At 37.5% G+C, this 26,175-nt stretch overlaps 4 protein-coding genes across 7 annotated transcripts in view; 3 read left to right on the top strand and 1 right to left on the bottom strand.

Annotated features, from left to right (window-relative positions):
• The first annotated feature begins 149 nt into the window (after window positions 1-149).
• LOC149651349 (uncharacterized protein KIAA1143 homolog) lies at window positions 150-3,202 on the top strand. The gene is made up of 3 exons (XM_089848249.1): window positions 150-350; window positions 2,068-2,212; window positions 2,906-3,202. Exons 1-3 carry the CDS (start codon window positions 243-245, stop codon window positions 3,106-3,108), a joined length of 456 nt encoding a protein of 151 aa, XP_089704375.1. The 5' UTR covers window positions 150-242; the 3' UTR covers window positions 3,109-3,202.
• A 966-nt stretch (window positions 3,203-4,168) lies between these two features.
• LOC149651348 (uncharacterized) lies at window positions 4,169-12,849 on the top strand. 3 transcript variants are annotated; one of them, XM_089848228.1, is made up of 6 exons: window positions 4,169-4,341; window positions 5,125-5,149; window positions 6,749-7,679; window positions 7,997-8,636; window positions 8,867-9,469; window positions 9,583-12,849. In XM_089848228.1, the coding sequence occupies exons 3-6, from the start codon at window positions 6,768-6,770 to the stop codon at window positions 11,157-11,159; spliced, it is 3,732 nt and encodes a 1,243-aa protein (XP_089704354.1). In that variant the 5' UTR covers window positions 4,169-4,341; window positions 5,125-5,149; window positions 6,749-6,767; the 3' UTR covers window positions 11,160-12,849. The 3 variants fall into 3 exon arrangements, with proteins under 3 accessions (XP_089704354.1, XP_089704357.1, XP_089704355.1); XM_089848229.1 differs by lacking the exon at window positions 4,169-4,341 and adding an exon at window positions 4,378-5,045; XM_089848231.1 differs by lacking the exon at window positions 5,125-5,149.
• Window positions 12,850-13,312: 463 nt separating this feature from the next.
• Ge-1 (Enhancer of mRNA-decapping protein 4 homolog Ge-1) lies at window positions 13,313-23,204 on the top strand. The gene is made up of 23 exons (XM_089848232.1): window positions 13,313-13,475; window positions 13,749-13,822; window positions 13,922-14,027; window positions 14,686-14,794; window positions 15,009-15,198; window positions 15,302-15,572; window positions 15,840-15,958; window positions 16,090-16,173; window positions 16,585-16,777; window positions 17,412-17,583; window positions 17,659-17,749; window positions 17,804-17,883; window positions 17,946-18,101; window positions 18,186-18,536; window positions 18,600-18,792; window positions 18,864-18,962; window positions 19,048-19,265; window positions 19,361-19,516; window positions 19,598-19,879; window positions 19,958-20,111; window positions 20,305-20,518; window positions 20,678-20,841; window positions 21,391-23,204. The coding sequence occupies exons 2-23, from the start codon at window positions 13,755-13,757 to the stop codon at window positions 21,581-21,583; spliced, it is 3,663 nt and encodes a 1,220-aa protein (XP_089704358.1). The 5' UTR covers window positions 13,313-13,475; window positions 13,749-13,754; the 3' UTR covers window positions 21,584-23,204.
• A 177-nt stretch (window positions 23,205-23,381) lies between these two features.
• The window catches only part of RluA-2 (RluA pseudouridine synthase 2), a 29,660-nt gene continuing 26,866 nt past the window's right edge, over window positions 23,382-26,175 (bottom strand). The window contains exons 1-10 of one of the 2 annotated variants that reach the window (XM_089848242.1): window positions 26,012-26,156; window positions 25,643-25,939; window positions 25,472-25,568; window positions 25,156-25,277; window positions 24,986-25,086; window positions 24,683-24,849; window positions 24,312-24,453; window positions 24,098-24,234; window positions 23,868-24,013; window positions 23,382-23,804 (exon numbers count right to left, since the gene is read on the bottom strand). In XM_089848242.1, the coding sequence (XP_089704368.1) occupies window positions 23,469-23,804; window positions 23,868-24,013; window positions 24,098-24,234; window positions 24,312-24,453; window positions 24,683-24,849; window positions 24,986-25,086; window positions 25,156-25,277; window positions 25,472-25,568; window positions 25,643-25,804 (1,410 nt within the window). In that variant the 5' untranslated portion in view covers window positions 25,805-25,939; window positions 26,012-26,156 and the 3' untranslated portion in view covers window positions 23,382-23,468. Of the gene's footprint in view, window positions 23,805-23,867; window positions 24,014-24,097; window positions 24,235-24,311; window positions 24,454-24,682; window positions 24,850-24,985; window positions 25,087-25,155; window positions 25,278-25,471; window positions 25,569-25,642; window positions 25,940-26,011; window positions 26,157-26,175 lie in introns of those variants that run through there. The other variant, XM_089848244.1, reaches the window with a different exon arrangement.

The raw sequence follows: 26,175 nt of genomic DNA, 5'->3' as shown, positions 1-26,175 counted from the left end.
CTAATTTCCCAATCGGACAAAATTTAGGAAATTGTTTTCCAGAAACTGGCAGCACTGTCTGCTATGCAATCTGCTACCATGGAGCAATATTATAGGATGTGCTTTCGTTATAAACGTTAATTGTACTCCATAGAAGAATTGTACTCCATTGTAGTCTCTGTGTTTACCCGCCATTGCTTGGGTCACGCTCACTGTATATGTTATTTTTGATCTTAACGTCTTGGCATTGTATTTAAATTAATATGCCGAAAAAACATCAAATATCGTATATAAAACCAACTGAACCGAAGTTTATTCGGCAATTAAAAGAACGCGTTGGATTTGTCGAAGGTCCCAACGTTGAAACAAAAGTAAGAAAATCTTTTAACTGTCGTTAAGCCTTGGATGGGTAAAAAATAGTCACGTGACTCACAATGTAAAGCTGCAGCAGCTTGTTGCCTTTATCTGTATTAGGGTTAATAGGATGGTGATACGGAGTGCCAGACTCAGTGTTGTTCTTGGTAGTACAAATGTACTTTTTTAGTACATTTTCAAATTTCGAGTACGAAAAATACATTTTGTATTTTTGGTAGGTTATTTAGTACTTTTTGGAATTTCTAGAATGGGAAGTAATTTTTAATTTTTTTGGGGGACGATTTTGCACTTTTTTGAATAACGACGAGGAAATTAATATCTTAGTATTTAAAAAAGTTGATTCTTTTTTTGGACGAACTTAATCTGGCGGACACCTTGTTTTATTTTTCAACTCACTTCCTTTTTTTAAAAAAAATAAGTCTCTACGCATGGCAAAAAAGCCAAAAGGAAAAATGAGCCAATCACTCATCGTTCTTTTGTACCCTTTGAACCCTTTCCCTGGAATTTTTTTTTTCCAGAGTGGCGCTAAACTTGAGTGGGGGTCCGGGGGAAACGACTAAACGTGTTACTGCTATCGGAGTAGAGAGGTTAAGCATTCCTTAAAGTGTTAGAGTCACCAAAAATCGCTATTTTTAAAACTAAAAGGTTTTATTCCCATCTGAAAGATCAAATCTTTCTTATTCAGAATATCTATTTATATAATGCATTATAATTTTTCAAATATTATTAAAACCAGGGCTTTCGGAACCTACTCGCAGAATTTTTTCAAACTATTTTGACAGTTGAATACTCCATATACCCCTGTTGACGTCACGATTCGAGCGCGCGTGAGCCAGCGCACGCGCGACTCCGCAAGTCCTATTTTTTTAATTGATTGGTGGCGCTTTCAAAGTGACCGAATTTGACGCGCGCGCGATGTTTAAAAACTAGGCTTAGCTCTCGTAATGAAATCTGTCTCGCGCTGGTCAACCTCTTATGACGTCACCAGGGGTATATTTATAATTCCGTTTAAATGAGGTATGTGAAATATCAATTTTCTTTTTCATATTACAAAATGAATCAATTTCTATAAGACTTTTTACCTTGGATCTACTGTTATTATAACCCAATTGATGTTTTAAAACGAAAATTAGCCACTTTTCAAAAAACGTGGCACTAACACTTTAACGCTTGAGACTCTTGATGTTCCCGTGGTTTATTTAGTTTTAATTACTTGGTTTTAATTAATATGGATCGATAAAACAATTAGAATAAAATAAATAGTATTCCATAAATTAATATAAAAAATAATCTTATAATTATATTTAAGATATTTTGTATCTTAGATGGCGCGCTAAGCGTTTCGGAGGGGGGTGAAAGTTAAAAGTACGTTTTCCCCCCTTTTTTCTGGAAAAGTACGTTTTAGAGTTGAGAAAAGTACATTCCCAAAATTGCTAAGAACAACACTGGTGCCAGTTAACTATAGTTATTGCCACAGGTGAGGGAAAACGTCAAAAAGTTGGGAAATTTTAAAATCTTGGGAGATAAGTCGGAATTTGATTTTAGTGGGGAAGTTTCTTTGGCTTAAAAAAGAATGACAAAAAGCACAGGAAATAGTCAGGGAAAATCTGGAAATGTCAGGGAATTTTAATCAGAACACTTTGCTGCAACCTTGTACTATCTTGTTCTGTGATAAGTTTTATGATGGAAATGAGGTTATACATTGAATTGCAGCGAGAAAAATTGCCCACTGCTGATGGCAATAGTTCAGATTCAGATGATGAGAAGCCTGTAGTGGTAGCTCTGAAAGCGGGTGATTTAACACCTGAAGAAGCTGCAAAATTTCTTCCCAAAAAACCTAAATCTAAAAAAGACACAGGTATAATGACAAGTTATCAAAATCAGAGGTTTATTACATAAAGAATAGTCAGGATAAGTTTTTGCACAGGGTTGCCACAAGTCAGGGAAAATATAGATAAGTCAGGAAATTAAAAAATGTACCAAAAAGTCAGGAAATTTTCTGAAGTCTAGAACTTTAATAATAGAGTAATGGCAGTTTCCCAGCTTTGACTGTATTAAGGTCTATGGGCAAATAACATGGGCTGCCACTAGTCTATTAGTTCAGAAAAAGTCTTCAGTCTATGTTCTTAAAACATTGACAGCTTTTGGCCATAACAGGAAATAGTCAGGGAAACCCTTTAAAAACTTTATGTAATGAACTTCTGCCATGAAGTCCAAGTGATAGGCAATTACAGACTGAAGTAACACAATAAGTTAAAGTGTAAATTGAGGTTGTCATATAATGATTTTGTCAGACTTATAGTAACTAGGTTACTTATGTTAATGTTATGACAATCTAAAACTTGATATTGTCAACCTTAAAGATATAATGTTACTTATATTAGTAATATGAGGAACAGAAGTGAGACCTTCAATTGAAGTGTCACACTTAACTAAACTATGCTATTTATAGTGTAGAAATTTACTCTCACTTGGACTGGGGAAAAAAGAACAATGTGACATTTATTTTTTATTATATGAAAATGAAAGTCCAAATTTTTGGGTTTTTTAGAATCAGATGATGTCAATAAAAAAATGACCTTTCATAAACCAGTGAAACGTATTAATGATAATCCATTAAACACTTCGTCAATTAGTAAAAAAATGAAGAATAGATTGGAAGATTCTGATGATAAAAACCAGAAAAAGGGAATTAAAAATAAAAGTTTGCTTTCTTTTGGAGATGATCAAGATGATGATGATGATGATACTTAATTAAAATACAAAATCCTGTTAAATAGGATTATTTTCAGCCTATTTTGTAAATATGAACATTTTTAAATAAAATATGATTAAATATTGCACCAAAGTTTGGACTTTTATTTTTAAGCTTAAAACACTGGTTATTGGGTGGTGGGTTTCATAAGGTCTCTTTGGGACAATGGGACACTGTCAGTATAATAACAGTCCCTGGGATTGGGACCAATTTATTTTATGAAGCCACTTGTCATGTCCTTGAGACCAGAATTAATTTAGACCTGGGGTCAGTGACCCAAAACTCCAAAATAAAATGGATTAATATGATATAAGATAAATATAGATTCCCCAAAGAAAATGATTGACAGTTAACCAAATTGGTAGTTTTCTGTTTCTATAAGAGGAAAAGACCTTGAAATAAAATCTCTATGGGACTCCTTGGACTCTTATTCCAGGAGTCCACAAAAAAAACGGGGGGGGTGGCACCGGGCCTCTCATCTCAACTGAGCCCTTGAATAATCTCGGGTGAGATGGACTTCTGGCATCACTTCTGCAAGTCCCGCTAGGGGGTCCTTGGACTCCTGGACTCCTACATGAATCCGCGCGCTCTCTCTCTCTGAAGAAAGTTGATAGAAACATTCATTCAGCATTGGCAGATAGGGCTCTTTCCCAAACTTTTCTGAAGTTTTGACATAATCTTGTAATGAATATATATATATATATATATATCGGTCAGGGGCATTGACACCTGTTATGTCATAAAAGGGTTAGGGTGGCTTTTCTGGCGGGAAATTAAAAGTTTGATTTTGACATCGAGTTAACTTAACGTGGTGGGGGAAAGGGGGTGACGTTACCACTTGTACCACGTGACCATGATGGGGGTGAAATTGGACGCGGGGGGCAACCAACAACGTTTCCCGTCACGTTGGTAGGTCAAAAACCGAACATACATCCAACACGGCACCTGATTGGTTAACAAAGCTAAGAACGTCACGTGGGCATTTAACTCAAATTTGATTCGCCGCTAAACGTATGTGCTTCAAAATACACACGTAAAAAGTATTAGATCACGTGACCCGTGAGCGCCATCTTGTAACTTTGCAATACAGTTCAATATAGGGCACCGGCTAGAGCGTCTGTCTATCTACAGTCGATTTCGCGCCTAAATTTCTTGGTTTTATTAAGCTTTTTGTCGGATTTAGTTTATCCGTAAATTATTTAGGCCTTTTAAGGATATCGGGAAATTAAAACGTAAGTTTAATTTCTCAATTATTTCGCGCTTCTCGTTTCGTATCACCGTCGGGCTTCGCGATATAGTTCCGCAATGTCGCCGTCCTTTAGGCCTAGGCTCTCATTAGGCACTTTTACAGTCCACTCTGTAAGCGTAATGAAAGAAAAGGCGCGAACGGGTCTTCATCTTGCCGGTTTAGCCTTGCATATTCATTAAATTTCATTCAGCCTAGCATCGTGGACCAACCGCGGTTCACCTTGTTCGGAGCGCGAGTAGGGGATTTCATTGGTAGCATTGCTTTGTTTTATAGCGCTATAAATATTATTACTACGGAAGGCTGGCTGGATGGCGCTTCGGTTTCTAATCAAATAGGCTCTGGTGTAGTTTGGCAGAGGCTTATAAATCGTGGGTAACGTCAAATGGAGCGTTTTTTGATTGTCTTTCAAAGCGATTTTTGTGATTTTGGCGGTTTCACTTTAATAAAGGCGTTCTTTTTAAGTTTTGGGTTATGTTTTTAGCGATTTAGCCTATTTAGGAGCTAATAGGGGTTCTGGGGGTGTAGATAGCATAGGGAAAGGCGGCCTTAGGGCAGGGCTGCGTTATGTGGCGCGCTAAAAGGGGGTATCAAAGGGGGCCGAAAGGAGGCCGTTAGTAACTTGGCGGTAAAATGTGTGGTGGCGTCTTTTGTGCGGTAAAAATCTATATCCAAATCCAAGGCTTAAAAGTAGATATAATCATTTCATGCTTGGAAGAGTTAATATACCCAAGTCTAATGATTGTTCTTTATGCTCTTTCTGTTTCAGAGCATTTCATGCTAATCTAATAAAGGTATGTTGATTTGAATGTGCTTATTCCAAAACTAATGTGCTGTCAATTGCCACAGTAAATGTAAACATGAAATCAACAGTTTTTACTATGAAATAACAACACACTATTATGCATAGTTTTTTCAGACTAGTATTGATACCTTTTATACAGGAGGCCAGACTTGGTACTACACTTTTATCAGGCCTCCTGGTGTAAAGGGTATAAATCCTCCTAGTCTGAAAACTATTTATATGATTTCAATTGAGCATAGCCCACTCGATCACGCGCGTCACGACGCAAGCTGCTCGCGCTATAGCAGTGCAGCGTCCGGGAGCACGGATCGAGTGGGCTATGAATTAAGATAGCTTATCCTCTGTACAAGATTCAAGGGTTAAGAAATTTCAACTAAATAAGGGAATAATAAACGTCTACTAAGCATGGGGACAATAATGTATTACAGGGTTGCCATGGGTCAGGGAAAAGTCAGGGAATTTTAAAAATTTCAGCAAAATCAGAGAATTTTATTTTAATGGGTAAAATTTCTGGGTGATAAGTGTTTATTGAAAGAGTAATGAAAGTTTCTCCTCATCCTCTCTTAGCACTGAAAACTCTAGAGCAATCCTTAAAAATGTCTAGAATTGTTTTTGTAAAGTAAATGCCTTTAAAAAATCTCTTAAGACTGTTATTTATAGTTAAAATTATTCTTATTCATTTTGGTGCAACAAATACATTGGAAAACTTAATGTAGAGAGTTTATTTAATTATAAGCACTTAAAACGTGCTGTAAACATTTACGTTTTCGGCCTAAAAAGGTCAGGGGAAAACCTGGAAAAGTCAAGGAATTTGGTTCTGAAAATTCCGTGGCATCCCTGTGTAAAATCTAAGCTTACAGCGAAAGTGGTGGCAAGGGTGAATTGGGGGAGGGGGGAGGAAGCATAGTCTAAGAGAAGTCAGTGCGCTAACTGTGACACAGCGAAGGTTGGGTGGGACGCCAAAAAAGGGGGGAGGAATAGATAGTTAATACACATGGAGTTTTCATACCATTTACACCAGAAGGCAAGGCTACCTGAAGGACAAAAGCAGACAGTTTTATGCCTTCTGGTGTAAATTGTATGAATACTTCATGTGTGTAAACTATGTATAGTCGGACTCAATGGTAATTGGCTAAAAAGGGCTACCGACTAACCAATTATTATAATTGAGTCCGACTATTTCCCCCCTCCCCCCCTTTTTTTTTTTAGTCCCACCCGACCTGAGCTGTGCCACAGTTAGCACACGGTTGGTGGTGGATTGATACAAGACATTATCAAGCCCAGGGCCGGAAATAAGCATAGGACACCGGACATTGTCCAATAAAATTTTAAAATGTCCCATAATTTTTCTGAAAACTAAGGGAGTCACTGAACAAAATGATTTTGACCAATAAATTTTGATAGTTTGACTATGAATATGCGACACTATTTTTGCACACTCCAGTGGACATGTCCTTTAATTTTTCCAGTCAAAGGGGGGCGTCACTGGACACATGTCCTATAAGAAATTTTCCTTATTTCCGGCCCTGATCAAGCCTTCTTGTTCGGATACAGGTGTCATTTCATCTAAAACTTGATTTCATTTTAGAATTGAAAATTTGCGCAAGATGAGCAATTCCGACGCCATGGAGGAGGATGAGTTTGAGGGATCAGAAATGGATGAACAGGATGATGATATTCAAGAACTTGAAGGTGAACTTGGCGAAGAGGAAGATGAAATCCAAGAAGTTGGCGAACATGATGAAGATGAAGTGGAAGAAATTGAAGAGCATGATGATGATGATGATGATGAAGTTGAAGAAATAGAAGAACACAATGAAGATAAGGATGGAGAAGAGGAAGAACACGGTGAAGATAAGGATGGAGAAGAGGAAGAAATAGAAGAAGAGGATGAACAAGATGACGATGTTTTAGAAATTGATAGGGAAAATGAAAATGGGGAACAGGATGAAGATGAAGTTGAAGAGCTGGATGAAGATGAAAGCTTGAATTCCGCAACCAGTATGGAACAACGCAAAACTAATGAAGATGATGGAGCTGGGAGTGGAGAAGATAAAGAAAACACTCGTTCATCATTCAGCAGTGCAGGATTGGAGGAAATAGAAACTGATAAGAATAACGCGGGTTTGAACAAGAGTGATGCTAAATCTAAAAGTGGCAAGGATGAAAATAGTATTATTTCGAATAAAAGTTCGGAAAAAATAGACGGGTTATCAAAAGATGAGAATGATAGCCGCGACGATTCTATAGGATCGGAAGAATCGCGAACGAGTCTGAGGGAAAGTAATGGAGAGAAAAAAGGGGAAAAAACAAAATCACCCAATATGAATGAATGTACAGGGAAACCCGCTGCCATGTGGAAACTCGTAAATGGTACCAGTAACGAAGACGGAGTATCTGGGAAAGAAGATGAAGATAGTGAAAGTGATTCTGGCGCTGATGATAAAAATGATGAGAAGGATAAGAACATTTCTCAGAAGAAGAAAGACGGTGACGAGCCTAGCAAAGATAGCAACGAGGTTTGTAATATCCCCTTGGTTTTTAGAGTTTCAATTGAAAAACATTGGTTCACGTGTTCATTTTTCAATTGAATGGTTCGATGATTTTAAAAATACACATTTAACTGGAATAATATTTCCATGAAGATATACCTGCAATTATGAGAACCATTTGTTGGAACAGTGCAACTAAAAAGCAAAATAAAACAATTTCACAGCAATGTTGATAGTTTCGGGTTGATTGAACCAGCGTTTTTCTAAGCGATCACGACTCACGAAGTGTCCCACGTGTTCATTTTACCACATCGCGTGTGTTGAATTTTGGTTTTTCATTCCAGATTGAAGAAGTGACGGTGGAGAAAGAAAATGGTAAAAAATCTTCCAGCAACGAAGGCGATGTAGTTGAAATCAAAGACGACGAAGATGATGATAAAGATGACAAGAAAGAAAATAAAGAGGATAGTAAAACGAGTGAAAAGGGTGAAAGTAACGCCGCGCCTGTGGAGACGAGACGGAGAAGTTTAAGGAACGTAGCCAAGAGAGTCGAAGTTGAAACCAAAACAACACCGACAAAGGTTGAAAAACGCAAGGCGACTGATAGCCCTAAATCGAAAGACAAGAAACAAATCAAAGTTGAAGCTAAAGAACCCGCCAAACCGGCTGAACCGACGACGGAACCAATGAGTAAAGAAATCCTGGAAGAAGCAAAGTTTCCACCGTTTCTGAAAGATTCCATAACTCTGGGTTGTTACGTACCTATTCGAGACAAAAGTGCGAACAATATAAAGTTAAAAGAGGGAGAATCATTGCTTGAAACTCCGTCAATTACCATGCCCCTACTTCTTAAGAAACCGGATTTAATTGATAAAAACGTTCAAGTAGCCAAACCTACAGTGAAAGAAGATCCGACTAAGAAAAATTTGTACCAAATCAAGCCTTTCTTCAATAGCAGCGTTGGAGAATTTCTCATTGGAATAGGTGCGACAAAAATCACGACCAGTTTTATAATTCTTGATGATTTTGTGAAATGCTTTATAGTGCAAAATGTTATATATATTGTAAAATGTTACATATATATATTGTAAAATGTTACATATATATAGTGTAAAATGTTATATACATATAATGTAAATGTTTTTAGGTTGCATTGTAGAAACAACAGGGCACTGATTGGACTGGAGTACTAATGTTGCAATGTTGCATTCCAGGTTTGAGCAGAGTTAATGAATGGTACGAGAAAGATATGATGAAACTGAAACAGCGTCAGTTGAAGCGCGACGTGAATAATGTGGATTTGGATAATTCATTGCAAGATCACGCGGCCGGTTACGCTCGCTCTAAACAAGCCAATGAGCCCTTTAACTTTCCAATGAAAAAGTGCGAAATGTGCGACTTCAAAACGGAATCCGAGTTGGTAATGCAAGGCCACCTTTTGGTACCTCATATGACCCCTCGGAGAGAGTTTAGGTGCAATTTCTGTACCTTCATCACGAGGGATCACAAGGTTATATTATTCCATATGGAGGCGTTGCATAACAGAAAGGGAGTTTTGGAGTTGCCGGGACAGTTTTTCTACGATTGCCCTTACTGCCCATTTGAGACCAATCTCAAGACGAGAGCCACCAGTCATATTAACAAGTGTATGAAGTATTTTCTCTCCGCGAGAAATCAACTTCCCCCTGGTGACTGGGAAAATCCGACCATTACGGCCAAACCAATTACCTTATCGGACATAAAGTCTTATGAGATGTGCGTAGCTGCCGCCACCGCTGTCGCGAGAACCAACAGTCAGAAAGCGCTTCAACAGAGAGGTAATTATTTTCAGATACAAATGTTTAAAGTTAAAGGAAACTTGGTTCAAAAAAAAAAAAATTGTCGCAACACTGGCTACATAATTTATTAATTGAATTTTCGGCAATTGTAGGGATTACCACTAAGGTTTTGCAACAACCTCAGAGGATTATAAGGCCGGCTCCATCGCAACAAAGAATAACTACTACATCGAGTTTGTCACTTTATCAGCAAATTGTTTCAGCCTCTCTTAAAGAGTCTGGACATTTTGGAAATAACATCTCAAAAAATCGTTTCCAAAATCAAACAATTACAAAAACGTTACCGGGGAAACCCGAAATTACTGTAGCGGTTCCCGGTGGTCAATTATATCAAGTTGTCAATAACGGGCAAGTTGTGCCCTTTCTCAGTCACAGTGGAGGGTCGCAGTTATTCATCCAGCAACAACCATCTAACAGTGGGGGGCCTCAACCTGTCGCGCTGTTCCCAAATTTGGCGGCGACAGGGTCTGCCAATATGAAGAATTCAGTTAGTATAATCCCGCAATCATCCACTAGCGCCGCTGTTAAGAGATTACCCTCCAGTACATCCGTTATTCCAACTGCTAGTCCAGCAGCCCTTAGCAAAATGCAACAAAACCTTCCAAAATTGCAAGGTCCTTATACTACGGTTCAAACAGCCTCTAAATCCGCCTATGGGAATCCAATGTTACCCAATACTACTTTCGTTATATGCGAGATATGCGACGGATACCTCAAAGATTTGGAGCAATTGCGTACTCATATGTTGTGGATTCACAAAGTGAAGATCCATCCCAAAATGCTTTCCTCCAGGCCTCCATTGAATTGCCAGAAATGTCAATGGAGGTTTTTCACTGACCAAGGTTTAGAGCGACATTTGCTAGGAGCTCACGGCCTCGTTACCTCTAATATGCAGGAGCTAGCGAATAAGAATCAAGACGGGGGGCGATGTACGGTTTGTGGACGGGTTTATGTTTGCAAGCTGGTCTCGCACATGAATCAAGTTCACAAGGCCACTCTGAAACCGGCCCATTTGTCGTACAAGTGTACTGTATGCTCGGCCACTTTCAATCTCTATAAGCTTTTCGAAAATCACGTGTACATGTTCCACAGCGGGAGCGTTAAACGTTCTGGTGATGACGCAAACGCGGCCAAGAAGAAACTAAATTCGAGTCCTTCCGTAGAAATGACGGTGGTTCCCGCAAAGAAGAGCCTCAGCGACGTTTCCATGAAGGTAACGGTCAGCCCCGCGCCCCCTGCGCGAGCTACTCTACCCCCTCCCATGAAATTACCAGCTGTTGAACCTATTCCTTCGGTAACAATAACGCCGACTAACGTAATTCCCGAAAAAAAAAGTGAAAATACGTCTGATCGCCTAAAAAAAAACTCCGTTTGCGCAGAAAACGCGGAAAAAACAGCCGTCATTAATATAATTAAGAAACCAGGCCGGTTTGACGATATTGTGCGATGCCGATATTGTGAAAAATTGGTGCGAAACATTTCTGTTCACATGAAATTGCGTCACACGAAAAGGTGTCGAGTCAAAGCTTGTCATATATTAAAGTGTGAAAAGTGCCTAGGTTCTTTCGACGGGATGGTTGTCTTACACACGGCCGATTTTGAAGAAAACAGTGACAGTGAAGGAGCGGCCAGCGTCGAAGAAGCGCTTCCCCTTGTTGAAGCGCTGTGAACATCTTCGAACTCCGCTTTATTAATCAACTGTGAATACGCCTCCCGATATAGCGATTCTTTTCCAGCATTAGTAATTATTTTCCCCAATATTAATACCAGTGTTTTTATCAGTTTTTAATATTACAGCCATATAATTAACTTAATATTAATTTCCCGTTTATAGTTGGTAATGGTTTTTGATGCGAAAACCATTGATTTAACTAACCAATACTTTTATTAATTTTCCTTTCACAAATAGTGTATAGTGAAGTGTTTTTTTTTTTTTTTTTACTTATTGTTATAAAAGCTGTGCCGATTCATATTTGATACCGGTATTATCCATGTTTATGGTATCAATAAAGTCATTGTTTTCTAGCTGTAAGATAGAATCTAGCACATTTTTGGCGTATTCAAAGGTCATAAGGTAAGGGTTACATAGTGCGTGGTCGGATGGCAAGGCTTAACAAATCGAGATTGATTTTCCACCCATTATCTTTTTATCGGTTGATATTGGATGTAAAATCTTGTGGCATGATCAAAAAAGCCCCGTAATGGATGGTAGTAATAATTACCATCGATTACGGGGCTTTTTTACTAAGTAATTACCGTAATATATGCCATGCAGTGACAAGGCTTAACAAGTGTTATTGTTTTTATTAATCAAAACTACACTGCTAAACCTTGCCAATAATAATATTGACTTCGAGATTGAAATCGTAAAATTTGAATATAAAATATATGAGTATATAGGTACAAAACACTTTATTAATATTGGGTAAAAAAAAGACGTCTAAAATAACACGAAAAAAATCGCTGTATCGAAACCGTATCTTTTTGTTATCTTGTGCTGTTAATATCCATTTTTCAAATTATTTAGTTTTCACGGAAAACCTTTTTAAGAAAGAAAAAAATTTTTAAACTTATTTCGTTTTTGGAACACACACAAAAAAAATTGTTTGGTTAAAGTACTGTTAATTTTAACCAAATAGAGAAAAATACTAAAGAGTAACGCTCGCAATGACTTTCTATATCAGTGCTGTCACAAATCTTGTATTCATTTAGGAGAAAGATAAATCATTTCCCATTTTTTCAAAAATGCATCATTTCTTCAAAGATGGTCATATAGGTATTGGTTCTCGGACTTGAGATTTTAAAGAATGAAATGCCAGGAATAATTAAGGTTTCTCTGGATGATGTTAACGTAACTAGTTGGAATTCAGTGAAAGCTATGATATTGGCGAAATTAGGCTTAACATGAGGGGAGGAAATTCTGCTAGACACGGGCCTTTGCTAAATTGCTCCCGTGCTAAGCCTAACTTTCAGTGATAGTGAATTTCATAGCTGTCACTGAACTCTATCCAAAATATATATTGATTTTTTAGGAATTGTATGAAAAAGACGTTGGATTATTTTATAAGTATAAGAAAGTGTACATTATTTTGACCCATCTCTGTCAACAGTATGATCAAACCATGATTGTATTTATTGGTTTCTAATACAATTTTATATCATGTACATTTGGTTGTTTGACATTTTCCGATATTCATAAAAAAATAGAATAAGGAGGCAGGGTTGATACTTTCGTATAATATTATTCATTGATCATAAAATGTTTTTTGCCTAAGTTATAACACGCCAGTTCTGTTTTAAAATGGTTAATTTATGTAGTATCATCATCCGATTATGGAAATAAACGCGAATGAAACCGAGAGATTTATTTCAACGTTTTATAATTGCTTCTCAGATCTGGATGTTTCACTCCTCTTTGAAAGTTTGAATCCACGATACGTCCTGACTCGTTATTCGGTAAGAAGATGTATTTCTGTTTCATTTGTCGTCGTTCAGGACAAGAACTACGAGCAGACAGTTTTGAGCCGGATGTGGGTGTGAAGTTGTGAACTGTCAAGCGTGCGAAAACGGTGCGACTGCGATACACGGTCTTCTCAACAAGGACTGGAAATAAGCAAAACGCTTACGTTTGCTTCCTTGCCTGCTCTCAATACTGTTGCCGTTGCTTTACTTTAATGAACTTTTTTCAAACCGGATTGTATTTGTTGGTTAAAATTCTGGCTGTTTCTTACAAAAGTTGCAACTTACAAGCTTGGGAATAGATATTTTGGCATAGGTGAGCGCGTGATCGAGTGGGCTCTGGGCTATATCAGGGATCCCTGGCTATATCCAGCAAAGAATCCATAAGCTTGAGAGACAGAGAGAGTCACTCGGACTTGGTAGTGTCGGCGGCTGTGTGTTTTAGAGGACTGAAGCAGAATTTTTAAACATAAATAGGTTTTAATTACTGAAATAATTTACATAAATAAACAGCTTACTATAAAACGTAAGTATTTTCCTTGCAAGGAATCACATTTACGTTACTTCTCAAACTATGGAACCAAGGCTTACTGTAACAATGCAAAGGAAAAAAATTAAAGAACGGAATTTATCTCCTAACTTTCAGTTTCAGTTAGAGTTGCATTTACGTCTTTTAGGAAATTTCGATTTTATTTGACTATTATTTATGTAATTCAATTTTCTTTTTAATAATCTCAATTTGCTTTGAATGTCAAATGCACTAGATAAGTGTTTTTTTAAGTTTTAACCTATTTTCAAGGAAAAGATGACGTCTGAAGGGGAAATGCCCGTCAGTTGTGCATCAAACAAAGAATTGGATAACTATCAAGAAATGTACGTATCTTTATATTTATTAAAAGCATTTTGCATAAGTATGACACTCTATGAGGTGTACTTGTAAAAATATAAATATTTTTTCTTTCTTTCTTTTAGTAATTTGACAGGAGATGACGAGAACTGCTTTCATTTGGTCAAAGCTAAAAATGTTGTCATTCATACCAACTCGCTTCCTTTCAGTCGTGGTTCTTCTAGCAACAGAGTAAGTTTAATTGCAGGGGGAGGGTGGGTCGGCGCGGGGGGGGGGGTAACGCGTGACCAAATTTTTGAAAAAGGTAATATGGTAGTGTTTCCTGGTTATTGCTGTGTCCTGTTTATTTTTACCGGCTACAGGGTTGCCACAGTACCTGGAAATCCTGGAAAACCTGGAAAAGTTAGGGAATTTAAAAATGGGCCGAAAAGTCAGGGAATTTTAAAAATTTCAGCAAATTCAGGGAATTTGATTTTAGTGGGTAAAATTTCTGGGGATAAGTATTTATTGAAAGAGTAATGAAAGTTTCTCCTCATCCTCTCTTAACACAGAAAACTCTAGAGCAATCCTTAAAATTGTCTAGAATGGTTTTTGTAAAGTAAATGCTCTCTAAAATCTCTTAGACTTATTTATAGTTAAAATGTTTCTTAATCATTTTGGTGCAACAAATACATTGGAAAACTTAATGTAGAGAGTTTATTTAATTATAAGCACTTAAAACGTGCCGTAAACATTTATGTTTTCGGCCTAAAAAGGTCAGGGAAAATCTCAAAAAAAAAAAGTCAGGGAAAACCTGGAAAAGTCAGGGAATATGGTTCTGAAAATTCCGTGGCAACCCTGAGCTAGTCTTTTGAGTTTTGTCTTGCATCTGAAACTAACATTGTTTCAGGTTAAAACGAACAATGTAGTGGACTATACTTGGGAAGTAAAGTACCAGTATGGCCATTTGGTGGCCTCCACTCTCAATGGCAACTATTTCGCCTACTCACTTCAATTAGGTCAGTTTATGTTATCTCTATAGGCATTGAGATCAGGGAAAAGTTGGGGAATTTTTATACTAGGATGATTCAAACCATTTACACAAGGTAGTCTGACTTACTGGGTGAATCTAAAGCCAGGCCTCCTTGTGTAAATGGTATGAATCCTCCTAGTCTGTAAACTATATGGCAAACCTGATTTAGATTTTATTTGTGACTTTTAAAAAAAAATTAGCTAATAAAGCGGGAGGAGTTGTTCGAATTGCCAAACACAAGTCTGAGCAGGAGAGACTTTTAATTAAGGGTTTCAAAGGACAAGTGAAGGATTTAGCTTTCGCCTATACTCAAGAAGTGATATTGGCCTGTATTGATGAGTATGGAAACCTTGAAGTTCACGAAATTAATGATGATGGAGTTCAAATGAGGTATGCGCTTACAATAGGCTTTACCTCCCTCATTACTTACGCAACTGGAAGTGTCATACTTATCTTTTTATGTTACTTAAATTTTATTTTATTTTCTGCTTAGAACGCAGGTGTTGCTGCGACTAGATCGCGAAAATGAAGCCAACACTCCCTCGAGTTACCATTTGTTGTTTTGGTGCCCTTTCATCCCAGATGATCCTAGTGATATCCTTGTGTACAAAAATGACGAACCAAACTCTACCCTCTTGGCAGTCACTCACAATAATGATGTTGAAGTCATCAATGTCCGCACTTTGTCAAATCAGTTTGGAGGTCAACCTATTCTCTCCAGACAGTTGCCACACTCTCTCAAGATTTCCATTAAGAATCCAAAGGTAAAATAAATTCTTAACTAGTGTCTTTGTCACTCTTCCTTCACTTCCTCCTTTGTCACTTTTTCTTCACTTCCTCCTTTGTCACTTTTTCTTCACTTCCTCCTTTGTCACTTTTTCTTCACTTCCTCCTTTGTCACTTTTTCTTCACTTCCTCCTTTGTCACTTTTTCTTCACTTCCTCCTTTGTCACTTTTTCTTCACTTCCTCCTTTGTCACTTTTTCTTCACTTCCTCCTTTGTTACTTTAAATATCTTCCATAATTTTATAGGACGTCACTGTCGCCACATTTTCTCCTGATGGAACAGCGTTTGCCACTGGAAATTTAGAAGGAGATATAAGTTTTTATGAGATGAAAGAAACCGCATCTGAAAAAGATGAATCACCCAGGTTTGCATCTTGAGAACTATAGTTGTCCTCTAATGGCCACATCCCTAAATAGGCGACTGTTAAAATGTTTAGAGAGATTATATAAGGAGAATACCAAGAGTTTTAGATCAATTTTGCTATTTAATTTCTAGCTGCATTCATGAATGGAAACCTCATGATGGGAAACCCATATCAGCACTGTATTTCCTCGATAATCACAAATTTCATCAACCAGAGTAAGAAATAACCTTATTCGGTAATATAGTCTGCAACTACGAATTTTCTCGTGACGTCACACCCTCCTACCTCTTACCACGTTTTTGGCGGCGACCATATTGGAAGTCGTCAACTCAGGGCATTGTCTTTAGACTATACCAATATTGACGTCACGTCCCAGTAACTCCTCCCTTCTCAGTACCACTCTATTTCCATTGTTGCTATAATTTCGCGATGGGAAAATGGAATTGAAGAATGGCGTGAATGTTAAGTTTGACACTAAACCCGCCAGTAGGATGACTATTGGATTGTTTTTATGGCTCACCATTTTGAAAGATGGTGGAAGTCATTTTAAACCCCCCCCCCCCCCAAAAAAAATTACTCTCATTTCCTTCAAATCATTGTTATATAAAATGACTGGCATATTTCAGGGTTCAATTTTGGAAGTTTGCTCTAACTGGCGCTGATAACAATCAAGAAATTAAATTGTGGAGCTGCGAAACTTGGCAATGCCTTCAAACTATTAGATTTTCCTCTTCATTAGTAGATTCCAGGTTATTTCAGCTCAAAGCCGAACTTGATGCAACCGCCGGTTATCTTCTTCTCTCTGATTTGCACAATAAAGTACGTATAGTTGCGGCGGGGGGGGGGGGGGGCTTTGTGTGGTCCCGTTTTACGAGGGGAAATGTAATGGGCAGGCGCTGCTGTATAGTATTTTTTGCCATCACCATGTAACCACAAAGTGAATTACAGGTTGGGGGTTTTTGGACTACATTCCTTTCAGGAAAAATTGTTAACACCATGATGTATAGATTCATATCAACATACATTTTGCTATTGTCTTATACATGTTGAGGATTTTCTCACTAAATGGTTCTTCCAATAATAAATTAGCGGCACTCTCGTAATACGCGTATTAAAGGGGCTGTTCGGACAGTGGGACAAACGACGATCTTCCTCATAGAGCTTAACATAGCGGGTGGGTAAAAAAGGAGAGGGGGTCGGACAGCCCCTTTAAGCAATGAATATAACCCGGGCTTAGCCACTAGTTTATATCTGGGGTATAATTGAGCATTCCATTATTTCGGAAGGAAGCAAACCCCATAGGGACGGGTGAGGTCACCACCTTGGGTTATTTCCCTGGCGCCATTAAGCACCGCCCTGCTAGATTCAGCGCGAGTCGGATAGCCTCCCTCCGCGTGTAGTGAACTCCATCTCTGCAATTATTTAATGGAATGTGTCTTATTTAATTTCCTAGTCCGTCTATGTCCTTCAAATCTATCAAAACAATGAAGATAGTATAGTTAACGTTTGCTCAATTGCGGAGTTCCCCATGACCAGTCCCATATTAAGCATCTCTGTTGTGGAAGCCATGAAATGTCGTATTAAGATCACGGATGAAATTGAGGCAACTAAAAAGAATGACAGTGGTGCGTACCATTTGAAACCGCGTCCGTGTTAACAACCACGCAAACGCGCGCCTTATCTAGAACATTGTATTTTAGATCAAAATGGTGAGGAAGATGACGAAGAGGATTCCAGTAAAGAAACCTCTGTTAAAGGTGTTTCAATTAGATGCTTTTGGATAAGTTCAAAGTAAGTTATGGTAAGCGCGCATGGTTTATCATCCTTCATCCTCACTATCTCTAGATCTCTACAAGATTGTCGAATTACATATCATCCTCCAATTTTTAAAATAATGGATGGAAATATTTCCAAAGAAGCAGTTGGTACGTTTTGATAGTATTTTAACTGTAATTAAGATGATAATTTTAATTTTTTATTATTCTAGCTTATAGAGACAGCTTATCGGAACCAGAAGAGGAACCCCTGATGATACCCGAGAGCGAAACGCTATTAAAATTGGCTAATCGTTCTTCTAGTTTGTCGTCCGACCATGAAAACTTGCTCTTGACGCCAAATGATTTTGCGTCGCCTAATAATACCAGTGAGTTCTATGTTTGTATGTTTGTCTCGAGCGAAACACAAAAAGGGTACCATTCCTTGACACCAGTTTTTGGGTTTAAATTAGGTCTGGGTCATTCTTCGGCATTAGGGAAGTTCCCTAACGCGAACCCGACAATAACTCCGTCCTCAGTGCCCTTACCTCCAATTACTCCCAATGAGGAACACAATTTAAACAACAGCGTGACGAGTATTTCGTCACTGTCTAATAATGGCAATATGGGACAAAGAATATCACAACGTTTCAACAAAGAGCCCACTTTGTGTCTGAAAAGTGACTTATTCAATATGGCTCAAGAAGATGAAGATCCCTTGACAACTTCGGAACCATTCATTCAAAGGAAATTGTCACAGAGAAGTTCCGGCAGTTCACCTAGTCAGGAAGTAGCTGATATCATGGAACCAATTGACACTTCTAGTAAGATTATTCAGCTACCCTTTGTGAAGTGTCATACTTAGTGTTATTTCGGTTGTTAATTAGTCGGGGAACTGGTAAATATTTCGTCTCAAACCAACGGAATTTTGAAACCCATGGATGAGTTGACAAATTCACCCAAAAATCATTCCTTGGTCAAAGATACCGCGATTTTACCACCAAAGAGCGCGCACCAAGATTTTGGCTCATGGCCTCAAGCTCCAGATATTAGTAAAGAGTTGAAGTACATTTCTCCTGAGTAAGTAAAAGTGGTTGACAACAACTCCGCTTCAACAATCTAGGGTGTGAAACACTTTTCTAAATTCACAGAAAACCGCCTTTTACAACTCAACAAAATTTGTTGGGAAATGAAACCAACCTAATTAATGTTGGTAGATCTAATGAAGACCTCTCTCCGAGACTTTCCAGGCATGTTTAACCCTTACAACGTGTTTTGTGTTTTGCAAACTTAAAACGAAGAGCTTGACGTCATTTTGTGTATTTTGTTGCGCAGTATTGAACAAGCGCTTCAAGCTTTGACTCAAGAAATCAGCGTTCTTTCAAAAACTAGACAAAGTCAATCGCTCGAAAATCAGGCCTTACAACAACAGCTAACCAAATATCAGGAACAAACTCGTTATTTCCAGAATTTGAACCACCGATTAGATAAACTGGAAGTTACTGTATCCGCTCATGTTCAAAAAGCCGTCTCTGATCAATCTCGAAGCAATTGTATCCTTTTTTCTTTACAAATAACTGTTTTATTGACAGTTTTCTTTCGTTGCGTGAACCTTAACTTTGGGGTGGATGATTTTTACTTTTTTTAGATAACAAAGTTGAAGATCTGATGTTGAGACGAGACAACTATGATAGAGTTTGGATGGAGGAACGCTTAGTAGAAGCTGGAAATTGCGCCAGTTCCACGGTTGCCAATAAACTAGATAAAGTGGTCAAGGCTGAAATGAACACCGTTGTATTGCCAAGTATGTCGCTCGCGTTTGAGCCTAGGTTTGCAGTTGCAGTTCTTCTACTACAATAAATATACCTACCGTAATGTTTCTCAGATTTGAGCAAGTCCTTGGAAAGTTTTAAAGATTCGTTACAACAAGATTTGATACATAGACTAACGTTTTCCGAATCGGCCGCTAGAGAAAACACCAGCAAACTCTTTAAGAATAAGGCTTTTATCGAGAGCATTTCTCAGAATGTAGCTGCAAGTATTCAGCCACAAATCCAAGCCGTTTGTCGGGATCTATTGTACAGTCACTTAGTTCCTTCTGTAGAGAAAGTTTGTCAGAATATTTTCACAGAAGTCAATGAAACTTTTAAACAAGGAACCAAAGAATGTAAGCCCGAGTTTCTAGCTAATTGTCAGCAGAAGTAATTTGTGATGTTTTTTTTTTCTTCTTTCTTTAACGTTGTAGATCTACAGAACATAGAGCAGTCTGTAAAGAATTTAACTCATCAGAGCTTGAACGCGTGTTATCAAAAATTAATGGAGCAGAATTCCCGGATGGACGAGAAACAAAACGCGATGTTGAATTCCATTCAAGATGAAATCAAAAATTCTATATCGTTGTAAGTTTTGTTTTTGAAACGTTATCGAGAAGTAACTTTTGCTAACCAGGGACAGGGAATATAGTGCTGACTAGTTTATACTGACCTTGATATACTAATCTTCATATGCTCGCGCGCATCCTGCTGTTTTTTGTTTCGACAAAGGTCCAGTTTTCCTATAGGGATGAAATGGCTTGTTTAATTTAACTTACAGGTTACCATCGCTGGTGTCGGATGAAGTGAAGAATATCTTGAAAGAGCATATTTCTTTGTCTCCCAGTCAAGGGTTGTCTAACGCGTTAGATGACTCTCTGTTGCATTCGCGAATCCTGACGACCCCTGTTCCTACAACCATAGATACTCAAGCTTTGCGGAAAAAGGTTGAAGCTAACCTTGTCAATGGAGAGTTCAACACCGCCTTCAAATTGGTAAAAAATACAATTATTCTCATTGCATGATTGCTAAAGTATAGTGGGTTTACTCTGTGGCCTGTGTTCTTAGTTATTCAGTATTAATGTTACATAACCGCAATTTAGTGTAATTTGTTGTTCTAAGTGACATTTCGAAATATTTTTGTTAATGTTTAGGTCCTCAATTCCATGGACTACGAACTTTTGATGTCCGTTTGCGATCGAGTTCCCCCTAGTACCATATTTGGCTCATTACCATGTCCTCTGAAACAACCAGTTGTATATTCCCTCATACATCAATTGCTGAGAAACTTCAGTGACAGAATTGACCTCAAAGTCAAGTAAGTGGATATCAGAGAAACCTAACCTAATTAGAACGCTTGTCGGTACCATTGTTCTTCCTTGGCCTTATTGATAAATTAGTAAATTACGCGATGTGATAATATTTAAGAGACGCGCTGCGTGCCTTGTACCATTTCAAGGCTTTTCTATACTTACATTACGACATGGATTAACTAACGCTAGGGATAGTTCGTTCCCCCAAAAAGATAACGCATGCATGTTCCAAACGCCCCCTAGCAGCAGCTACTATCCCTAACAGGAAGTTATAAGAAAATTGGACCAAATATCACGTGGTCTATGACGTCAAAATTGAAATACTGCCTAAATTGTGCAAAACGATTTATTTTGCCGAGAGATGGCGCTATATCTACATCCGTTTTGGTCCAATAAATTGGGGGAATGAAGAGGGGAATCAAGGAATAATTCGGAACATGTAGTTGGCGATAGAATTACATGGGAAACCCAGTTAGTGAACAATCCCTAGCATTAGTTAATCCATGATTACGAGTTCTCATATATATATTTTTTTTTTAATTTAACACTATTAGTTACATAGAAGAGGCTTTGATGGTTGTAGACCCGATTGACGTAGAAACTAATGTTCACCTTCCGAATTTAATCAACGCTGTATGTTCAACTATCACGCAATTCATGAAAAACAACCCGACGATAAATCACTTACTCGTAAAGAAATTGAAGAAGGTGTTACTTATCAACAACTCTTTGTTGAATACTTCGTGATCAACTCTTTTTAAAGAAAAAAGTTAAACAACTGCTCGTTAAAACTTTGAACATTTTGGGGGGGGGGGAACTCAACCGACGACTCAAACGTACTTTTTAATAATTTCTTACTCTGTTTGTGTAACTGTAAATCGATATTCACCTTAGGTGGTACCATTCTTCCGATTGTAATTACTTAATTTGTTTGTGGAATGCTGATTCTACAGAGAATTGTAGGTATGACCCAATAATGTGGCAAGATAAGATAACCATTTTAGATTTTTATAATTACATCGAAATCATTAAATGAAACTTCCACCGGATTATTCGGGTTAACTTTATAACAGTTTTCAAAAAGTTTCACGTGACGCTTTCAGCTGACAATATTTTTTCGTTAAATGATTTTGATATAATTGTGAACAAACACATTGTCGCAATCGCAAATCACTGAAAATCATTTTGTCACGAAATGTTATGTTTGATCACATTTCCTTTATCCTAGGTCAAATATCGTTATCATGTATCGCGTATATTTTTTTTCTTCTTTATGTTGAAGTTAGACAAGTCTAAACATTACAAAAGTGGACCAGTAATTACTTAACCCAATTTGGGCTGTTAGTTTTTTTTTTTTTTTTTTTGTTTAGAATCATTAGCGCTATTTATCTGCAACCATTATGCCATGATTGTGTTAAATATTTTGAAGAAATTGGAAGATTTGGGGAATTATCATGGATGCTATTACATTTACATCAGAATGAAAGAACCTCCTTATCTGTTAAATATTTTGAAGAAATTCGAAGATTTGGGGAATTATCATGGATGCTATTACATCAGAATGAAAAAACCACCTTATCTGTTAAATATTTTGAAGAAGTTCGAAGATTTGGGGAATTATCATGGATGCTATTACATCAGAATGAAAGAACCACCTTATCTGTTAAATATTTTGAAGAAATTCGAAGATTTGGGGAATTATCATGGATGCTATTACATCAGAATGAAAGAACCATTAAGTTCTTAAAAGTTAAGTTGAAGCCTCTCTTTTGGTTTTTATTTGGGCGGCTCCTTAATAGGAAGCCATTGACGCAATATGTTTTCGATGGTTCCTGAAGCTGTTGGAACAACGTAACATTTTGAGTTAACTAACCGCGCGTACGATCTTGATCTTGTTCTTCAAGAGGAAGACAAGATCATACTTTGAAAATACTTTTTTCGTCTCTTTTTTATCTTGTTTTTTTTTATGTACTATAAATTTACGTAAGTACACGTTAGGAGTAAGGTTGTGTCAGTGCGATTATTAACTAATCGTTAACTAACTACCGAATACGAATAATTCCTTCTTAAGATATTGACGCACTTCTAAAATTGGTTTTGTTGTATCATTATTTGAAGTTTTCTTTTATTTTTCGCTGAATTTGTCGCGTTTCAACCATTTCGGACGACACTGTTCATTTTTTTTCCTATTTCATTCATATTTGTTTTACAAACATTTCATTACTTTGAAAGTTATCAAAGTATACGGACACTTTATATTACACTCATTGGAAATTGGTTTATTTTTATTTCATTTTCTTTCAATTCTTTCTTATTATGTGTCGAGTTGTCTTCCTTCGAATGAAAATACATTTCTTAAAAACAGCAACCGAAGTCCTGATTATTTCTTTAGTAATTGTAGGCCTATAAGCTTATGTCCTACGTGTATGAGTACACATCGCATTGCCGAAGAAAGACTAAAGAAGAGGGTCTGCAATCAACAAACATCCCACTCAAGGAAAATTGTTGAGATAAGAATACGATGTTTTTTCTTGCACTAAAACTCTTTTGTTTAAAGAAAAATGTTTTATTTCGTTTATACATAGTTGGTAAATATTATTTTTGTAACATTTTACACAAACAATGAAAGTGTTTACGAAAATGTCCAGTCTTCTCGAGCCCAAACAGGAATGGAACTTTCAAAGTCAAATCCTTCTCCTTTATATTTCCAAGCGTGCAAGAACATAACGAGATCACTTGCCTTGGGATCTCTATAATTCAACTTGCAATCTTGGCAATTTTCCAACACTGTGAATTTTTCACTCTTGAACTGATACTTCTCCGATAATGTTTTGAAGTCTTCGCCCTCTGTATAGTGTTTGAGAGATTTCAAAGCGATATCGTAACTATCCTGACTTTGTACCTCGTCAGGAGTATCTGGCCCTAGCCAGTTTTCAGTTGTATGAATTTTCATCAAATCTTCGATCAGCTACAAATAACGCGTCAATGCACCGTTGATTTTCGTATCAGTGTCGACCCATCTTATAAATACCTGCTCTTTCGTTTTTCCGAATTCTCCCCCTTTTCCTTTTTGTGGTCCAAATGAAGAGTGATTGTAAATCGGATCATTTACAATAGGGAACCCCAAGTATTGTAAATGCACTCTGATTTGATGCATTCGACCTGTTAATGGTTTGCCTGATGAAAACCAAATAAATATATTAAGCCTTCAACATTTTCTTCTGACTTGTAAATGTAAATGGCAATTAACACCCTACTAACATAAAACGACGCTACTCTTGCCGTTGTAACTTAGTTTCTCAAACTTAGTCTCGCAGGCTTTTCCATTCGGATCCACCATGCAAATACCAATTTTGTAAGACATACTGCTCATTGGTTCAGTACATTCTACCACACCGCTGTTCAAAATTATATTGCATTAGGACAACAGCGAGTATGGTACTCGATGTTACTAATGGAATATCAATTGTATTACTCTGGAAAATTTCCTTCAACTCGACAAAGATATTCTTTGGCCACTTCCCTATCTCTGATCTTCTCTTCAATTTCCCTCGTTCGTGACTTATCAAGTCCGAACATCAGAACTCCGGACGTTAGCCGGTCCAAACGATGTAAAACTATACGCAATATTAATTAGGTGTTTATAGTAAATTAGCCCTGGCTGAGACCTTTCTGTATTTTAACCCGTAATACGCGAAATTTCAACGTATTTTGCGTAATATTGGTGTAGCCTTGTCGCAATCAAACTTTATAGTAAGGCGTACTGATATTTTTTCCCCTTAAGGAGGCCATGTGCCACCGAACAGTAATTTTGAGGGTCCTACCACATGGAGGTTTTTTTTTTACCATTCAACTCTTTGAGACCATGTTCTTTTCCAAGAATAAAGACAATAGTGTTGCTTCGGTATCTGCCGCATGGATGAACAGGAATTGACGGAGGTTTATCAATAACCAAGAGATCTTTTGAGTGATGGATAATTTTGATTGGGGCAGCCACAACTGGAGTTTCATGCCTGAGAATAATTATTTCATGAAATTTAGACATTTTTTATATCCTGTCAAGAGCTCAGCCAAAAATTTCAAATTTTTATAGAATAAACGGAATAATTTTTTCGGTTAGGGATGGTTACAGAACAATGGGAAATTGACCTGTGCACTCTATTGGCTATGTAATCATTATCTTTCAGTACATAATCAGGCTGAACTACTTGGTCATTAACTGTTAATTGACCAGATTTGACACAAGCCTCCTGTAAAATTGTATCAGAAGGTAAATGACGTCATCTGTTAGTTCACTTGAAGCTGTGCAGATGACTTACATACTGCTCAGCGGGTTGAGCCCTAAATTCCTCTGAAAACACTTTAAGTAAAGGTTTTCCGACCCAACGGCCTTTACAGTATGTGGTGTAAGTATATGGATAAGGATACACTTTTCGCAAACCTAAATCACAAGTAAAGAGCAGACTCTAAGAATAGAAGATAGTTTTATCCGGGATGATTTAGATCATAAAAGTCAACAAGATGGTTGTGCACATGATAGAGTAGCCACATATTTAAATTTCCTCACTTCCCCTGACGTTTTAGCTAACCCAAAGTTATCGATGTTAATTTTTTTGATCTGAACAATAGGCCTACCATTTTCAAAATAATAGTCAGTTTCATCAAATTTTTCTTCCCCAAAACCTGGACGAATAACTTTTTGACGTTTATTATGTTTTGGAGAAATATTTTTCTAACGAAAGGATTAAAACAAAATTAATTCAACATAAACAACTTTGTTTCTTAGTTGGTGAAAACGCCACATACGCTAGAATTAACATTGCTTAATTCTTCAACTTTTCTTTTCCTGCATGTCTCATCTTGATTATCTTTTAGAATAACACTTGACTCTTCCTCTTGAACAGCCGAGTTGACTATTTCCTCAACCAGTGACGAAATGTCTTTAGCGACGCTCGTGTTTTCGCCCATTTTTCGTTTAACAACTTAAAAAGTGCAATTTTTCCGATTGAATTTCGCGCTTGTAGAAATTGAAGCCACGTGGTCGTGTTTCGCTGTCAGATTACATAAACAATGCAGCAGACGACGTTTTCAAATTGATTTAATCTAATGTGGGCTGTAAATAAGTATTTCACGCAGATAGGTTTTGGAACCAAGTTGGAACTTGGAAGAACGAACCTTTATGCCGTTTTCCATTGGTTGCTTGATGTCTGCCACCATAGAGTAATACTGCAGGAGGCCATGCCGTAAAGCAAAGCACTTCACTTAAAACATTCTCTGTCAGTCCATTAAAATTACTCCATGCATTATGGCAACGGGCATTAGTCACCCCCCAAAGGCGG

Source organism: Phalangium opilio, unplaced genomic scaffold, assembly GCF_054372755.1.
Source record: "Phalangium opilio isolate 3A_F unplaced genomic scaffold, DU_Popi_V2 ptg000082l_1, whole genome shotgun sequence".
NCBI lineage: Eukaryota > Metazoa > Arthropoda > Arachnida > Opiliones > Phalangiidae > Phalangium > Phalangium opilio.
This window is presented reverse-complemented; position numbering and strand designations above follow the sequence as displayed.

Excerpts from the sequence above, each read along its gene's own strand:
- LOC149651349 (XM_089848249.1), top strand. The coding sequence starts at position 243 with ATGCCGAAAAAACATCAAATATCGTATATAAAACCAACTGAACCGAAG. Across the intron at positions 351-2,067 it reads GTCCCAACGTTGAAACAAAA|CGAGAAAAATTGCCCACTGC; the intron begins GTAAGAAAATCT and ends ATTGAATTGCAG. Across the intron at positions 2,213-2,905 it reads TAAATCTAAAAAAGACACAG|AATCAGATGATGTCAATAAA; the intron begins GTATAATGACAA and ends TGGGTTTTTTAG.
- LOC149651348 (XM_089848231.1), top strand. The coding sequence starts at position 6,768 with ATGAGCAATTCCGACGCCATGGAGGAGGATGAGTTTGAGGGATCAGAA. Across the intron at positions 7,680-7,996 it reads CTAGCAAAGATAGCAACGAG|ATTGAAGAAGTGACGGTGGA; the intron begins GTTTGTAATATC and ends TTTTCATTCCAG. Across the intron at positions 9,470-9,582 it reads GAAAGCGCTTCAACAGAGAG|GGATTACCACTAAGGTTTTG; the intron begins GTAATTATTTTC and ends CGGCAATTGTAG.
- Ge-1 (XM_089848232.1), top strand. The coding sequence starts at position 13,755 with ATGACGTCTGAAGGGGAAATGCCCGTCAGTTGTGCATCAAACAAAGAA. Across the intron at positions 16,778-17,411 it reads TCTCTGATTTGCACAATAAA|TCCGTCTATGTCCTTCAAAT; the intron begins GTACGTATAGTT and ends TTAATTTCCTAG. Across the intron at positions 17,584-17,658 it reads AACTAAAAAGAATGACAGTG|ATCAAAATGGTGAGGAAGAT; the intron begins GTGCGTACCATT and ends ATTGTATTTTAG.